The following is a 14,846-nucleotide window of genomic DNA, read 5'->3' on the forward strand; positions in this document are numbered from 1 at the left end:
TGAGGACGTCAATGTGAATCTTCACATTCACGCATCAAAGTCCAGGGAATCAATGGGAACTGGGCAAAGATCAGAATGGTATTCAGATTTACAATGGATGTAAACACCGGCATTCTGGAAGAAATTGAATTTGTGGAATATGGGACTTGGAATGCCAACACCAAAGTTAAAATCCAGAAGACTGATACAGCATAAGGTAAAGACTGACTATTTGAAACTTCGGAAGTAAAATGTTTTGATGGAGTTAGCTGTGGCTTATCTTGTGTATTCCATGTATAGCTATACATGCATTGTGGCTGGATATACTTATGGAATGTTGCTTTTGCTAATTCCATTATTTCATCTTTTCCTCCTTTTAATTCTCATCATTCACTGATAATGGAGCCCAAGTGGTCCTAAAATTGAACTTTTAAAGAAGTGAATGACTGTTTTTGCACTGTAGTAAGTGACAAGAAAATGGCAAAAAATGCTGATGTTTTAATCATCTACTTTGTCAAATGATCACTAACTTCAGAGAAAAAAAACATTCTCACATTTCAATTTAAAAAGTTAATGTCACCTTTTGGTGGCATGAGTCAGCACAACAATCACCTTTCACATCTGGTTATCAGACCAATGTAGTTCAATGTATTCAGAAATACTTGTAAGCCTGATCTAAAGGAGACAAAGGAAATTGCAGCTATTGGAATCTGGAGCAGCAAACAATGTGTTGCAGGAGATCAGTGCACCAAACATCATCTGTAGAAGGAAAGGAATTGTCAGTATTTTAGGTTAAAACCCTGCATTAAGATGCAGTGTCTCAAGTCCTGATGCAGGGTTTCAACTCGTGAAGTCCACATTTCTTCTCTTCCCACAAATGCTGCTCAACCCACGAAGTTCCTCCAGCAGAGTTTGTTAGCCTGTACATGGACATAAATCCCACCAAGACAGTGTAGGAATTTAAAATTTGTGAATTCAATAAATTTGTTTCAGTTTGCCCTGAAAGAAAATTGTCCAAAAAATTTAAAAGAATCAGTTACCCCTACTCTGTATAACTCGTATGTGATCAGTCCCAGAGTGGTTGCTTTGAAGTAACCTAGAAACATCTCTATTCACGGACAACCAGACTTACCAGTAATGTTCAAATTCCATGACTGCATAAAGCAGAGTCAAATGTTTCAAGGTGATGACAAACTTGGTTACAATTGGAGAAAGTAATTTTCTTACCATCCACAAAGGCCTGCACTGCCTTATCTACATTATTGTCAAAATGTTGAAGCACCAGGACAATTTCATTATTACTTCTGTTTGGAACCACAGTTCGAACAGCAGTGATCTGGAATTGGAAACAGAGACAGTAGTAAATCGATTAGCTCTCACTTTCGTGATGATAATAGTGCTCCCTCTTTTCCTGACCTTTTTTTTTTATCATCTGAAAGACCAGTAAAGATGGTCTAGACACTACGAAAAGTGTAATCCACATCTAACTTCTCTACACTGTGCGTGAATCATGAATCTAATACAACAAGACTATTCAGAATAAGTCCTAATGGAAAGGATGGGGGTTCATGCACAGACAAGAGAAATTCTGCAAATGTTGGAAATCCAAGCAACACACACACAATGCTGGAGGAACTCAGCAGGCCAGGCAGCATCTATGGAAAAGAGTAAACAGTCGACCTTTTGGGCCGAGACTGTTCAGCAGGACTGGAGAAAAAAAGATGAGAAGTCAGAGTTAGAAGGTGGGGAGAGGGGAGTAAGAAACACAAGATGATAGGTAAAACTGGGGTGGGGGGGGTGGGTGGGTTCATGTGGATAGGTCCAGTGACCAGATAGGGTCTTGGATGAATTGAATGACCTTTTTCTGTGTTGCTCCTTCCTTAAGAGTTTTTTTGAGGAGATGGTATTATATCCTCATCATAACAGTCTAGTAACAACATCTTACCACTTAATTAATGATTATTTCATAGTCCTGTAAGTGCTATGGAGCCAATTTTCGCAATGCTTTACAGTGTTAACAATCACCATTCAGGCTTTGATTCTCAATGCTATCTTTAAGGAGTTTCTACGTTTCCCCCTGTGACTACATGGGTTTCCTCTGGGTGCTTAGGTTTCCTCCTACATTCCAACAATGCACTGTTAGGTTTAGGGTTACTGAGATGTGGGCATGCTATGTTGACATCAGAAGGGAGTGGAGGGTTGTGGGGACCCAGCACAATCCTCAGACTATGTTAGTCACTGATGCAAATAACACTTTTCATTGTATGCTTCAATGTTTCGATGTACATGTGACAAATAAAGCAAATCTCTGTTAGTCCCCCATTTGCCTTTTGTTTGGTCTGTCATGCTCCCTTGTTGACAGCTGTGGCTGGGGTCTACCTATCTAAGCCAGGCATGTGTCAGGCCTGCAGCGTTCCTTCCCAGAGTAGCCCTGTAGTGGACTATCAGTAGCAATATCGACTGTGTGGGAACAGGCTCTGCATTGTAGCCAGCAGTAGTTCCCTCCCAGGAGAGGAAAGCCACGTCAGCTGCACAAGTCATCCACAAAGAATAAACATATAGATTGTGCACTGGTGGTGACCCAAATCCTTTGCTTGCCTCTCACAGAATGCGAAGAAAGGGTCCTTCGAATTGTTCAGAGGAAACACGTTGATAAGTAAGGAGCTTACTATAGTCTCTGTGTTTTATTATTTGTGAGGTTAGATGCAAGAAAAGGCATACTTATTTGATGCTGACGAATCGATTTAGTGAATGCTTAGAGACTGAGTCATAAATAGTGATGATTATTTTACCATTTTTGCTGGAGACCTGATGAGGAATGTCTTTCCATTTGATCATAAGCAAGAAAGAGTTAAAGTGCTGTCACACAGAAGACTCTGATGCTGCAAAGTACCCTTAAGGCTGCTATTACTGAGTGCGGGTTATTGTGGTGCCTCCACAATTTAGTTCACATTTGAACACTAAATCTAAACTCTAGCCCTTTTTGATTGATGAGGCTCTGACAGGCACTAAAGGCCGTGAACCCTTGATTTCAATTATGTTCCCTGCAGACCGAGTTGATGCCTGGCTCTTCCCGGAAGAAAGGCAGCAAAGCAAACCAAGAAGAGGAACTAGTTATGTTTACAAATTCTGCGTTAATAGAATCCTTTCACCACTCATGCACAAGCTGTGATTACCCAGCCTAGGGTGAGCATACATCGAAGGAACTCTTGAAGAAGCAACTATCTCAAAGTTCTTCTTGCTTCACAGCTAATTATCGATTTGGCAATTTAAATACCATGGCTGGCCACACCCTACTATAGGTTTGACTTTAGCAAAGCTGTTAAGGAGAGAGTAGAGGGGTGGCAATTAAAGCAAAAGGCAAAGACGTAAGACTCAATCAAGGTGAACAAGAATGAGACTTAGAAAAGGGGCCTTACCAGTCCTTGAACCAAAATAGTATTTGGTATACATTGAAAGTAGGTTTTCTGCTTAGATGGCTTTTTTTTGTTTTCAATCTTTAAGATAAGGGTTTTTTTGAGGCATTGTAAGTGTTGTTACTTCGATGTACTCATGTTATTTTTCCTGTATATACAATAAAAAGATTTGAAAAGAAAGAAAGTAGGATGCGAATAGTCTATGCCAATCAGATGATTGCACCAAGGCATAACAATGTTACTAAAGGAATACATGATGACAAATCCATTCCGTTCCTGACATTGCCATGGACAAATAATTGGTGAAGGGCCTCTGTGGGTTGAGCTTGGCAGCTGCGCATTCTACAATTTAAGGATCTAATCTTGTGTTCATAGCTGAGGGGATCAAAATGGCCAAATAAACCAGTTGACACACTGAATTGATCGTGGTTATATGGTACATGGACCTGCTTTCAAAGAGGAAAAGCAGGGGTGATTGGCTTGTGTATGATATAGAAACAAACTATCTGACAACACTATGATGTTGTATGATGTCATTAAGTGATGTTATATGTGACATAAACATCACTTGTTCGTCTCTTGCAGCTGTTTGGCCAGAATAAGATGTGTGCCACTGTTTAGATGACACTAGCATTGTTTAGTTATTAGACTAATCACAGGTTACTGGAATTCCAAACTTTGATGTGAGAAAAGGGGTGCCTGAAACAATTATATCTGATGGTCCAAATGTTTTCTCTATTAACATATTGAATGAGTGCACATCAGCACAACTATTTTGATGCAACCAATTTAATATAAAACTCCCCTGTGTATCCAACCTCAGGGTTGATAATACAGCCGTATTTGCTGCTTTTCAAAAGATGTTCCTCTCTGATTATTGTGATTGATGATGTTGATTTAACTGGTAATCGTCACTGTGCTGTTTGGTATGAATGCTCACTGAACCAACCTGTTAATGTAACAAATATGTCTGAATTCATTCACTTACCCTGGATGTCAGACCATAGAATGGAGTGCTGCGCAGATGTAAAGCTTCGGTAGAAGTTTGATGGACTCTAGACAAGCATAGGACATGACAGAGGCTGTTTACTTGTGTAAGGCGGCTTGGGAAACGGTGAGGGGTCTTCACTTTTCGTCAATAACAAATAACAGCCTGAGATGAGGATCAATATGGCGAAGACTAAAGAATATTCATAACCTTACTGGCTGAGAGGAAAAGTTAAAATAGTTCTAAAATGTAGCTGTTCTAGCCAAGATCACATTTCTTTGTATGTCTGGTTTCATGGAGAACCTGTCTCTGCCCTCCACTCTAAATAAAATTGTATTTGTGCCCTAATTACCTCTTTGGGTCTTTCTCTGAAGAAAGACCCTCTTTAAATTGGAAGAAATGTAAATGAATAGCTGCTTCACCTGAAAAATTGTTTTGATATATGGACGGTGGGAAAGAAAGAAACAAAAGAATGGTTGTAGTTTGGGAAAATGCCCTGGAAGGGGAATAGTTGATGGAGATGGATGAGTGGACCAAGGAGTCACAGAGGGAACAGGGATTTGAAAGCGGGGGATAGAAAAGATGTGCCAGATGGTGGAACATCACTGGAGATGGTGGAAATTATTGGAGAAACCAAAAGTAGATTGGCTAACAACTTTGGAGTACATGACAGTTCAGTCAACAAGGACAACCTTGAACTTCCAGTTTCAAGTCACTTTAATTCTCTATCCTACTCACACTGACTTTGCTACATCAATAATGTCCAATGTAAACCTCAGGAACAGTGCCTCATTTATTAACAATTGACAAACTCTCCTTCTCTGTGGCTCTGTGTTTCACTTTTTTGCGTTTTTCATTTCTGCCTCCAACTGCTGTTTTGTAAAATTATTGTTACATTGCCAACTTCGATTGCACCCTATCACAGGCAATCCAGCCGGTCCTTCCCAACTTCCCTCTCCATCGCTGCCACTTAACCTACACTTGCTGCCTCACTTCTCTGGTGCTTTGAGCTGGAACATTGACTCTTTTTCTTTCCCCACAGTTGCTGCCGGCCTTGTAGAGCAGTTCCAGCATCATCTCTTTTTGTTTTGGACTTCTAGCATTGATCAGTTTTTGGCTCCCACCTGCAACGCTCAAATGCACAATTTTGAAATTAGTATTCCTAACCTGTATACTTTACATAACTTAATCCTCGTACGTTGTTCATTTTCCACTGATTTCCTTAAACCTATAGCAATTGTTTGGAACGCTTACCTTTTCCTTGAACTTTTCCTGAACATTGGTTTCAGACATTGCTGCCTTGACGCTGGACTGATAAGAAATACTGTCTCACCAAACCTGCAGAAAATACAAACAAAATATCAGTATTCTAACTGCGCTTACACTGATCTGTTTTCCCTTTGCCTCCAACTCTGCCAGGATGTGGCTAAATGCAGATTGAAAGAATAGCACCTTACATTCTGCTTGGATAGTTTGCAACCCAATGACAGGAACATTAACATGAAAGATTCTGCAGATATTGGAAACATTAAGCAACACTCACAGAACGCTGGAGGAGCTCAGTAAGTCAAGCAGCATCTATGGAGGGGAATAAACAGTCAACATTTTGGGATGAGACCCTTCAACAGACCTGGAAAGGAAGGGGGAAGAAGCCAGAATAATAGAGGAAGGAGTGCAAGCTTGCAGGTGATAGGTGAAACCTCCTAGATTTTTACTTCATCTCTCCTCTCCCTCCCACCCACCTTCCCACTCACCTGGTTTCACCTATCACATGCCAGCTTAATGCCAGCACAGTTACAATGTGACAAATCTAAGTGAACATAAATTCACTATATATGAATACTCCGGTGGGTGTGGATGAGTGGAAGGTGAAGTAGTTTGGGGTGAGGAGTACCGAATCTTGGACTAGAATCCTGATTGTCTGTGCTTTCCTCCTCATTCCAATTCCCCAGCAGACATCCCATGTCCCCTCTGGGATGTTGGCTTGATTCACACTTGGGCAAGGAGCACTTCATCGCGGGGCACAGGACCAAGTGGTTCTGTCTCCTGAACTGGAAGATGACCAAGCATCACTTCAGCTGCTCATTTTGCTGAGGTCTGGGAATCACTGAGAAATTCGATTTGCCAACTCATCGCGAGGGAGCAGGTTCACAGATCATCCATCATCTGAATCCCTGGAAAACCCACCAGTGGGCGGAATCGAGATTGGTTTTGAGTTATTAAAATTTCAACTCTCCACTCATGTCATTGTGCTCAAGTTCATCCCTGGTTTTGAGCACACTTAAGCATGTTAGAGCTTTGACCAGCAGCCAGTCTGGACATTGGTAGTTTGGAGAGGAGGGGACTTCAATCAGGTCCACTGTCTGAGAATAAAAGGCAAGAGCGAGTTGTGGCAACATAATAGAACTTTGACCGGTGACCGATCAGTATTTGGGATTGATTAGAAGGAGCATATTAAAGGAAGACAGGGGCAAGCACAGTGGGCATCATCTGAGTGGACAGAGTCAGAGTGGTGGTCTTACGGCTTCAGCTCTTTGAGGCTTCAGTGAAGAGAGGCTTCACCTAGAGAAAGCAAAGGAAAGAAAAGCTCTTTTTTTTCTCTTCTTTATATCTGCTCAGCTAGGACAGTAGGAATGACAGACAAGATAGTAAAACACCTCTTTTGTGGGATGTGGGAAGGCAGGAAGACCTCCAGTGTCCCTGATGGCTACAATTGCGAGAAGTGCATCCAGCTGAAGCTTCTAACAAAATGCGTTAAGGTGTTGGAGCTAGAACTGGATGAACACAGGATCATTCAGGAGGTTGAGGTATTGTGAGCAGTTTTGGGCCCCTTATCTTCGAAAGGATGTTTTGAAACTGGAGAGAGTTCAAAGGAGGTTCACAAAAATGATGCCAAGATTGAATGGCTTCTCATAAGAAGAGAATTTGATAGCTCTAGGCCTGTACCCACTGGAATTTAGAAGTATGAGGGATGATCTCATTGAAACCTTTCAAATGGTGAAAGGCCTTGATAGGTTGGATGTAGAGGGGATGTTTCCTATGGTGGGAGAGGCCAAGACCAGAGGATACAGCCTCAGAACAGAGGGGTATCCTTTTAGAACGGAGATAAGGAGGAATTTCTTTAGCCAGAGAGTGATTAATCTGTGGAATTCTTTGTCATAGGCACTGTGGAGGTCAAGTCTGTGTGTATAATCATGGCAGAGGTTGATACATTCTTGATTGGTCAGGGCATGAAGGGATGTGGGGAGAAGAAAGGAAATTGGGGTTGAGAGGAAAATTGGATCAGCCACGATAAAATAGTGAAGCAGACATGACAGGCCAAGTGACCTAATTCTGTTCCTATATCCTATTTACACAGCATCTATCATCAGGAACCCCCACCACCCAAGGCATACTCTCTTCTCACTGTTGCCATCAGAAAAGAAGGTACAGGAGCCTCAGGGCTCACACCACCAGGTTCAGAAGCAGTTATTGCCCTTTAATCAATTTGGCACTTGAACCAAAGGAGATAATTTCACTCAGCTTCACTTACTCCACCATTGAAATGTTGCCTCAACCTACGGACTCACTTTCAGGATCCCTTCATCTCATGTTCTCGATATTTATTGTTTAATTATTTATAATTATTTTTTTTTTGTATTTCCACAGATTTTTGTCTTTTGCACTTTGGTTAAACGCTCAAGTTGGTGTGGTCTTTCATTGATTCTACTTTGGTTATTTTTCTATTCTAGATTTTTTGATTATGCCCACAAGAAAGTGAATCTCAAGATTGTACATGGTGACATATATATACTTTGATTACACATTTATTTTTAACTTTGAACTTTGAGCTTTGGTTTCAAGTCAAATTAGACCACATTTTGTTCATGTGAAATGAATGTGAATTGAACCTGGTTTTTAAAGTAAAGCATTGCAAGCAGAGATGACAGTCAGGATAGCAATAGGTCTATGAATTTCCAAATTACATACATGGTTACAGTCTCAATGCCGTTTTTTTTTTCAGGCTTAATCCATTGCCCAAATATTTCATCTGCTCTTGAACAATGTGTCCTTTTGCCTAACCAAAGTTATATCAGTTTCATTTCTGCAGCTAAAAGACATTGCTTCAACAAAGTCCTCCAATGAATTGGAATTTGATAGCCCAAGTGAAGTCTAACACATATTTATTGAGATCCTGGGATTTATCACTTTCACTCAAGAAATACAGAATACTAATTCCAATGTCATCTCTTTTCGTTTATTAGTGACAGCACATCGAACAATGTTATAGGCACAAAAATGCAAATTTCTTACAAATAAGATAAAATCAAATCTTTTATACTGCAGCAGTGTTTTCCTATGTTTATACTGAATGGTCAATTACATTGACCTCAACATCTCACCTTCAAGACTATGTACAAAAAAAGAGGTACAGATCATGCCTGGATTGGTGCCAGGTTGGAAAGTCTGCTTATGATTCTTCCTTCAAACTGGCTTCTTAGCAAACCAGTTCTTTAACTTCCCTCTTCAAACCTAAGCTTTCTCCATCGCATTCCCCTTTTCACAGAGAATGTCAAAATCAAGGCTTATTGGTATATTGTTCAATTACAAAAGTTGAACGAGACTTTAGTGTGCCCCAGAGATTGATCAGAGATTGCCAATTTGTGCTTTGATTCCTTACTGTCCTCTGTGGCAACAGTGAGTTCAAAAACATTCCAAACATCTGATTCAATTTATAAAACAAATATTTCTGTTACTCACAATTTAGAGTCACTATGCTGCTAGATCACAGTGCACCTAACACAGATTAACACAAGTACTGCTAAACTTCAGTTACATAACAATAAACGTTTACAGGACTTCACTAGCCTTGGATTGAAACCTTGGCTAGCTGAACAACCTGGAAATCAAAAGTAGCTGAAGTTAAAACCTGGAAAAAACTGGTATTCTTGTACTATTGTTTGATACCCTCCACTGCTGCAACGGGTCATATTGCTCCTGGCTATCTCTCCAGAACAACTCTTTCTATGGTTTTCCATTTTCTGATAAATTCGTGAAAATATGTGAACCTGTTGCTTTCATGATAAAAGCATATCAATGGGAAGAAATTAATGCCCAAGACTGGGGAAACTAGAGTAATAATACACAATGTTAGCAATAATGTCAGCAGTGCTTTTAGAGATCAGATATTAGTACGTTTAATGAAAAGGAACAGAAGATTAAATACATTTTGTGCCAGTTGAAAGGATTATCTACTTTTTTTACAGATCCTTTTTTGTTCTTCTCCTCCACAATGCAGCAGTTTCATTTCACATTGAATGATAACAACTATAAATAACTCAGAAAGCTCAGCACATTAGTCTGGTCTTCACAAACATCCGGATTTGTATTACATCAAATCTTTATCTCAAATTTCTGCTACTCTGAGATTGATTTTCCTGAGAATTTCACTGCATGGGACACATGAACTCGACGGCTATACCACCACCTAAATACCCAGCCAAGGAGGTAATACTTTGCAAAAGGATGGTACAAGATAGACTCTTAACCAGAAGAAGGGTCTCAGCCCAAAACATCAACAGTGCATTTTCCTCCATAAACGCTACCAGACCCACTGAGTTCCTCCGGTAGCTAGTTACTTTTTACTCCAGTATTATCATTTCTATCAAAAAGTAATTTTCTGAATCTTATCCTATAAATGATCTGTCATCATAAATCCAATGCTACCCCTTGCCCTCCCACAAAGAATCTACCCAGTAGATAGAAGTATATTTAACATAGGAGGCCTGGCTCTATAAAATTGCAACTCCATTCTTCCAAACCTCTGGAATAGGCATACTCGATGTGTGATCCATTGCAGTCTACTCTTCCTTACAGCCAGCTTCAGGGCCCCAGACAGTCCTTGCAGGTGAGGCGACATTTCACCTGTGAGTCGGCTGGGGTGATATACTGTGTCCGGTGCTCCCGATGTGGCCTTCTATATATTGGCGAGACCCAGCGCAGACTGGGAGACTGTTTCACTGAACACCTATGCTCTGTCCGCCAGAGAAAGCAGGATCTCCCAGTGACCACACATTTTAATTCCGCATCCTATTCCCTTTCTGATATGTCTATCCACGGCCTCCTCTGCTGTCAAGATGAAGCCACACCCAAGTTGGAGGAACAACACCTTATATTCCGTCTGTGTAGCTTCCAACCTGATGGCATGAACATTGACTTCTCTAACTTCCATTAATGCCCCTCCTCTCCTTCACACCCTATCCCTTATTTATTTATTTATTTTATATATATATATATTCCACCCCCCCCTTTTCTTCTCTCTCTCTTTTTTCTCCCTCTGTCCCCCTCACTATAACTCCTTGCCTGCTCTCCACCCGCTGGGCTCCTCTCCCCTCTTCTCTCTCTTCCCGGGCTTCCCATCCCATGATCCTCTCCCTTCTTCAGTCTGGTATCCCTTTTGCCAATCAACTTTCCAGCTCTTAGATCCACCCCTCCCCTCCTGTCTTCTCCTATCATTTAAATCTCCCCCTCCCCCTCCCACTTTCAAATCTCTTACTATCTCTTCTTTCAGTTAGTCCTCACGAAGAGTCCCGGCCCGAAACGTCGACTGCACCTGATGCTGCCTGGCCTGCTGCGCTCACCAGCATTTTCTGTGTGTGTAACAAAACCAGGTAATGTTTTGGAAGATGCTAAAAGATCATTTTTTTAGAAAGGACATATGCATCAAAAAGTCACATTTCCTACCTGCTCAGAGTTTTGTTAATTTGTGTTACACTTACGAATATGCTGGTCATTCAGATACCTACACTCTGAAATTTGTCTTGCCGTGGCCACTATTTGAGTGTAAAGGACAATAATTTGTCTCCAACTTGTTATGGAACATGCAATGCATTAAGTCACAAGTTCCACCCTCTCTCACATTGATAAGAGTAGGGAAACATCTGTATGCTGATGTGTGCACACAGAACGCGAGCTGTTGTTCATGGCTGATTTGACACAGTGCTGCCAAATGCAGACTTCAATAGTGTAACTGATGCTATTTGTCAAATGTGCATGCAGGAATCTGCATTTAACAGCAGGGAAAACCACTTTATACAACCTGACCATAGCCCAACTGCACTATTTAAAGGGAACAACAAGTAATTTGGATGTTTCTGTTGATTAATTTATGATTTACTGGCTGAAGTAACTTGTTGGTCGAACATTTCCCAGACTCCACAGAAGTCTGCAGTCTACACTGAGTGGCTCATGGATGGAAGTGATAGTGTGCGTTGACTTCAAGCATTAATAGAACATTCCAAATGCTGGAGGTACTTCGTGGGGCAAGCAGCGTCTATGGACAAAAATGGATAAGTTGATGTTTTGTGTTGAGACCCTTCATTTGAAAGTATAATGAAAGGTTTCAGCCAGAAACATTGACAGTCTGTAAATCTGAGGCAAACTAGCTGTCGCTTTGGAGATCTATTTGACCTGACTTGACATTTCCTTTCTTGATTTTGCATGTGTCTTGATGTTGTCATGGAATCTGTAAGTAAAAGACCATGCCTACCCTGCAAAACTTGCTACCTCACTCCCCAATGCAGCATTAGACAGTGGGATAAATGGGAATTCTGTGCATATCTTGCAAAAAGTCAAAGCTGTTATAGCTCAGCCTGGTTTGTGAGCTCAGCACCTGCTTCTCAGACCTACCCACCCTGGATCCTCAGCATTAACGTTAAATCTACCAAGGTCAGCAGTAAGATGTTAATCTTGACGCAGTCTCTCCCTTCCCTTTCTCAACATTCCAAGTGAACATAGTGACATTGCTTTCGCTTTCCATAACCAGCTCAACAACTTTATTAAGAGAAGCTGCCTTTGCTGCTGTGGAGCTCAGAATGAAGTTGACATTTGTCACTTTGTGGTGGCCACATGCACACAGCACCAACTAGAACAAACAACAAAAGTCCTACCAGAGACACCCACTCAAAAACCTCAAGTGTAGTTTAGAATTACTTTTCCAATTAAATTGCAGCAAGACCTGCTTTGATTGTAATGTATGTGTGATGGCCAAGTTTACAGGGTCAAGACCTTAGTATTGAAACCTAGATTATAGTCCTTTGCTGATCAGAATTTGTTCATAATGCATTGTGTCCCAACAGAGGCAATCCCATACCTCAAGATGCAAAGAACAGTTTAATGACAGCGTGGAGCTGATTGCACAGAGGCAGTAGGAAAATTACTCTATATCCCTCTCTGGTCCTAAATGCAGTATGAGAAGATCTTATGCTTATGTGGGACTACCATCTCAACCACCCTTTGTTATACCCTGGGCGATTCCCTACCCAAACCTCATGGCCACCATTCCTCTCCCTGGTTACATTCCAGGTAAGGTCTACGTCAGTTTCTGAATGTTACAGGTTTTGTGTTGTTTCTGCAGCACAACAGAGGTGGGAATACTACAGTTGGTCTTGGTGGATTGGAATACTGCGGAAAAGGAAGATTCCCACTTCCCAATCGTTGTTCAGTCACTCCTGCTGCTCTGGCTCTGAAAATCCTGGTCTTTGTTTTACCAACGCTTCCATGGTTATGGAGTTCCACTCTAACTCCATAACTTCTCAATGTCTGGGTCGACACCTGCCCTTCTACTCTGCTAAGCTGTGTACACCGCCACCCTATCTTTGCCCACTCCCACTTATCTCAAGGCCTTTAGTCATCTTTGCTTTCTCCCTTCCCCCATTTCAATCCTTTCCATCTTATGAAATTGCCATCCTTCCTCATCAACCTCCTTAACATCTACCCCTTTGGAGGTATCTCTCGATCATACAACCTCCTCCATCACTAACAACCTTACCATTGTTTGTCTAACCTATAACCCAATGCATTCTCAGATTCGTTTTGTTATGTTACCCAAGCATGTGATGCTGTTAAAAGGATTCATAAAGAGACACCAGTGAGGGGTGGGATGAGATTTAATTGTGAGCAAGAAGGCTAGCTTTTTACTTGAAGAACGGCTACTTGCTTAGGGTGCCCAAAGACACCAAGACTCCACACTGTGGATTAAAACTGTAATGAAAATAAAGTAATATAATAAATAATGGTGCTGATATTATAATTTTATGCCCATAGTTATATATGACCAACAACAAAATTAATGAATTATGTTTAGATATAAAAAGGGCATGAATGGAGGCTTCGGAGATGGTTCTATGACAAAAGATATAGATCTTAGGCAGAGGAATGGATATCCAGTCAGAATCTTAAATTGGCTCAAATAGATCTTCATGGATATAGATATTCTTAGACAGATAGACTTAGGTAGGTATCAAGGAGTTAAAGGGGCCTATTAGCTAAGGACAAAAGTTGAGGCAGGGTGTAAACACGCGATTAAATTCCTGTTCAAAACATACTGGATAACAGACCAGCAGGAAGACAAATTAGGGACACAGCAGGAGGAGGCAGCAGAGCAGGAGAACCCTTCCAACATCTCAGACAACAGTCAACCCATCACTCAGGAAACCTACACCTCTGATGTGCGTGCACAAGGTGTACATATTTAATGCTGTTTCCATATTCAAGCAACAGCTACACTTCAAATGTTTAGCATTTCCAGCAAACAACTGAGGGCAATTTTAGAATAACAAGGCAAAAAAAAAGGTATACACAAAATCCAAGCAAATAAATCTAGTTTTTGAAGACAATTGATAATGATCAAATAGAACCAACTTTTCAAAATTATTTATCACCTTGTTGTTTGTGCTTAAAACCTTGATTTAGTAACCATGGTGATCTCATCTAGCTCATTTTGCTCAAATGACTGTGGAACCAAGGCTGCCCTGATCAGAAAGGAACTCTGACAGTGTTCCAACTCTACCTGATACTGATGCACCAAAAGGGTCCTTGGCCACTGCATGGGTTTTTCCATGTCATTACCATGGACCAACAGCCCTTGAACCAAGAGATTTTGTTTGAACACCTGGTAAGTAAGTGTAAAAGGGGCATTTTGACAGGAAACACTTGAAATGCTCCTTGGCTTCCTGCAGATACTAAGCCAAGAATTTGTATCTAAATCTCCTCAGCTCATTCATCAACTACCAGCTAGCTGTTTAATTCTGGAAGTTTTTCAGATGTTTTGGAGTTTTAAATAGAAAGCTGATTGGGTCTGAAAATTCAAATTCATTCTCAGAATCTTAAATCTTTTTGAATGTATTGCACAAAACAGCCTGTTTCAGCATTGAATGTATTTGTCTAGACAGGGGAAACCGCACTACAATTCACCCTTTTAGAAATCAATTGCAAGGAAGCAGACATTAAGGTCACATATTTTGTATAAATAGCGAGTTCCAATGAGATTGATGGGGAATTAACTGCTATTAGGAGACTGGAATAGTGATGACAACAGTTATCAATTGCCTCCTACGCCTGCAAGGCAAAGAATATCAGTTTAATTCAAATTACTGTTCAAAGGTTCCTGGAAATGCATTGCAAAGACACTGGCAAGACTGAAA

General features: G+C 40.8%; 1 protein-coding gene across 2 annotated transcripts in view; it reads right to left on the reverse strand.

The window, feature by feature from the left end:
- The window catches only part of LOC140199462 (SPATS2-like protein), a 99,921-nt gene that overhangs the window by 68,700 nt on the left and 16,375 nt on the right, over positions 1-14,846 (reverse strand). For both annotated transcript variants that reach the window (XM_072261599.1, XM_072261598.1), the window contains exons 2-3: positions 5,638-5,721; positions 1,207-1,315 (exon numbers count right to left, since the gene is read on the reverse strand). In XM_072261599.1, the coding sequence (XP_072117700.1) occupies positions 1,207-1,315; positions 5,638-5,676 (148 nt within the window). In that variant the 5' untranslated portion in view covers positions 5,677-5,721. The remainder of the gene's footprint in view (positions 1-1,206; positions 1,316-5,637; positions 5,722-14,846) is intronic.

Source organism: Mobula birostris, chromosome 6 (genome assembly GCF_030028105.1).
Source record: "Mobula birostris isolate sMobBir1 chromosome 6, sMobBir1.hap1, whole genome shotgun sequence".
Lineage (NCBI taxonomy): Eukaryota > Metazoa > Chordata > Chondrichthyes > Myliobatiformes > Myliobatidae > Mobula > Mobula birostris.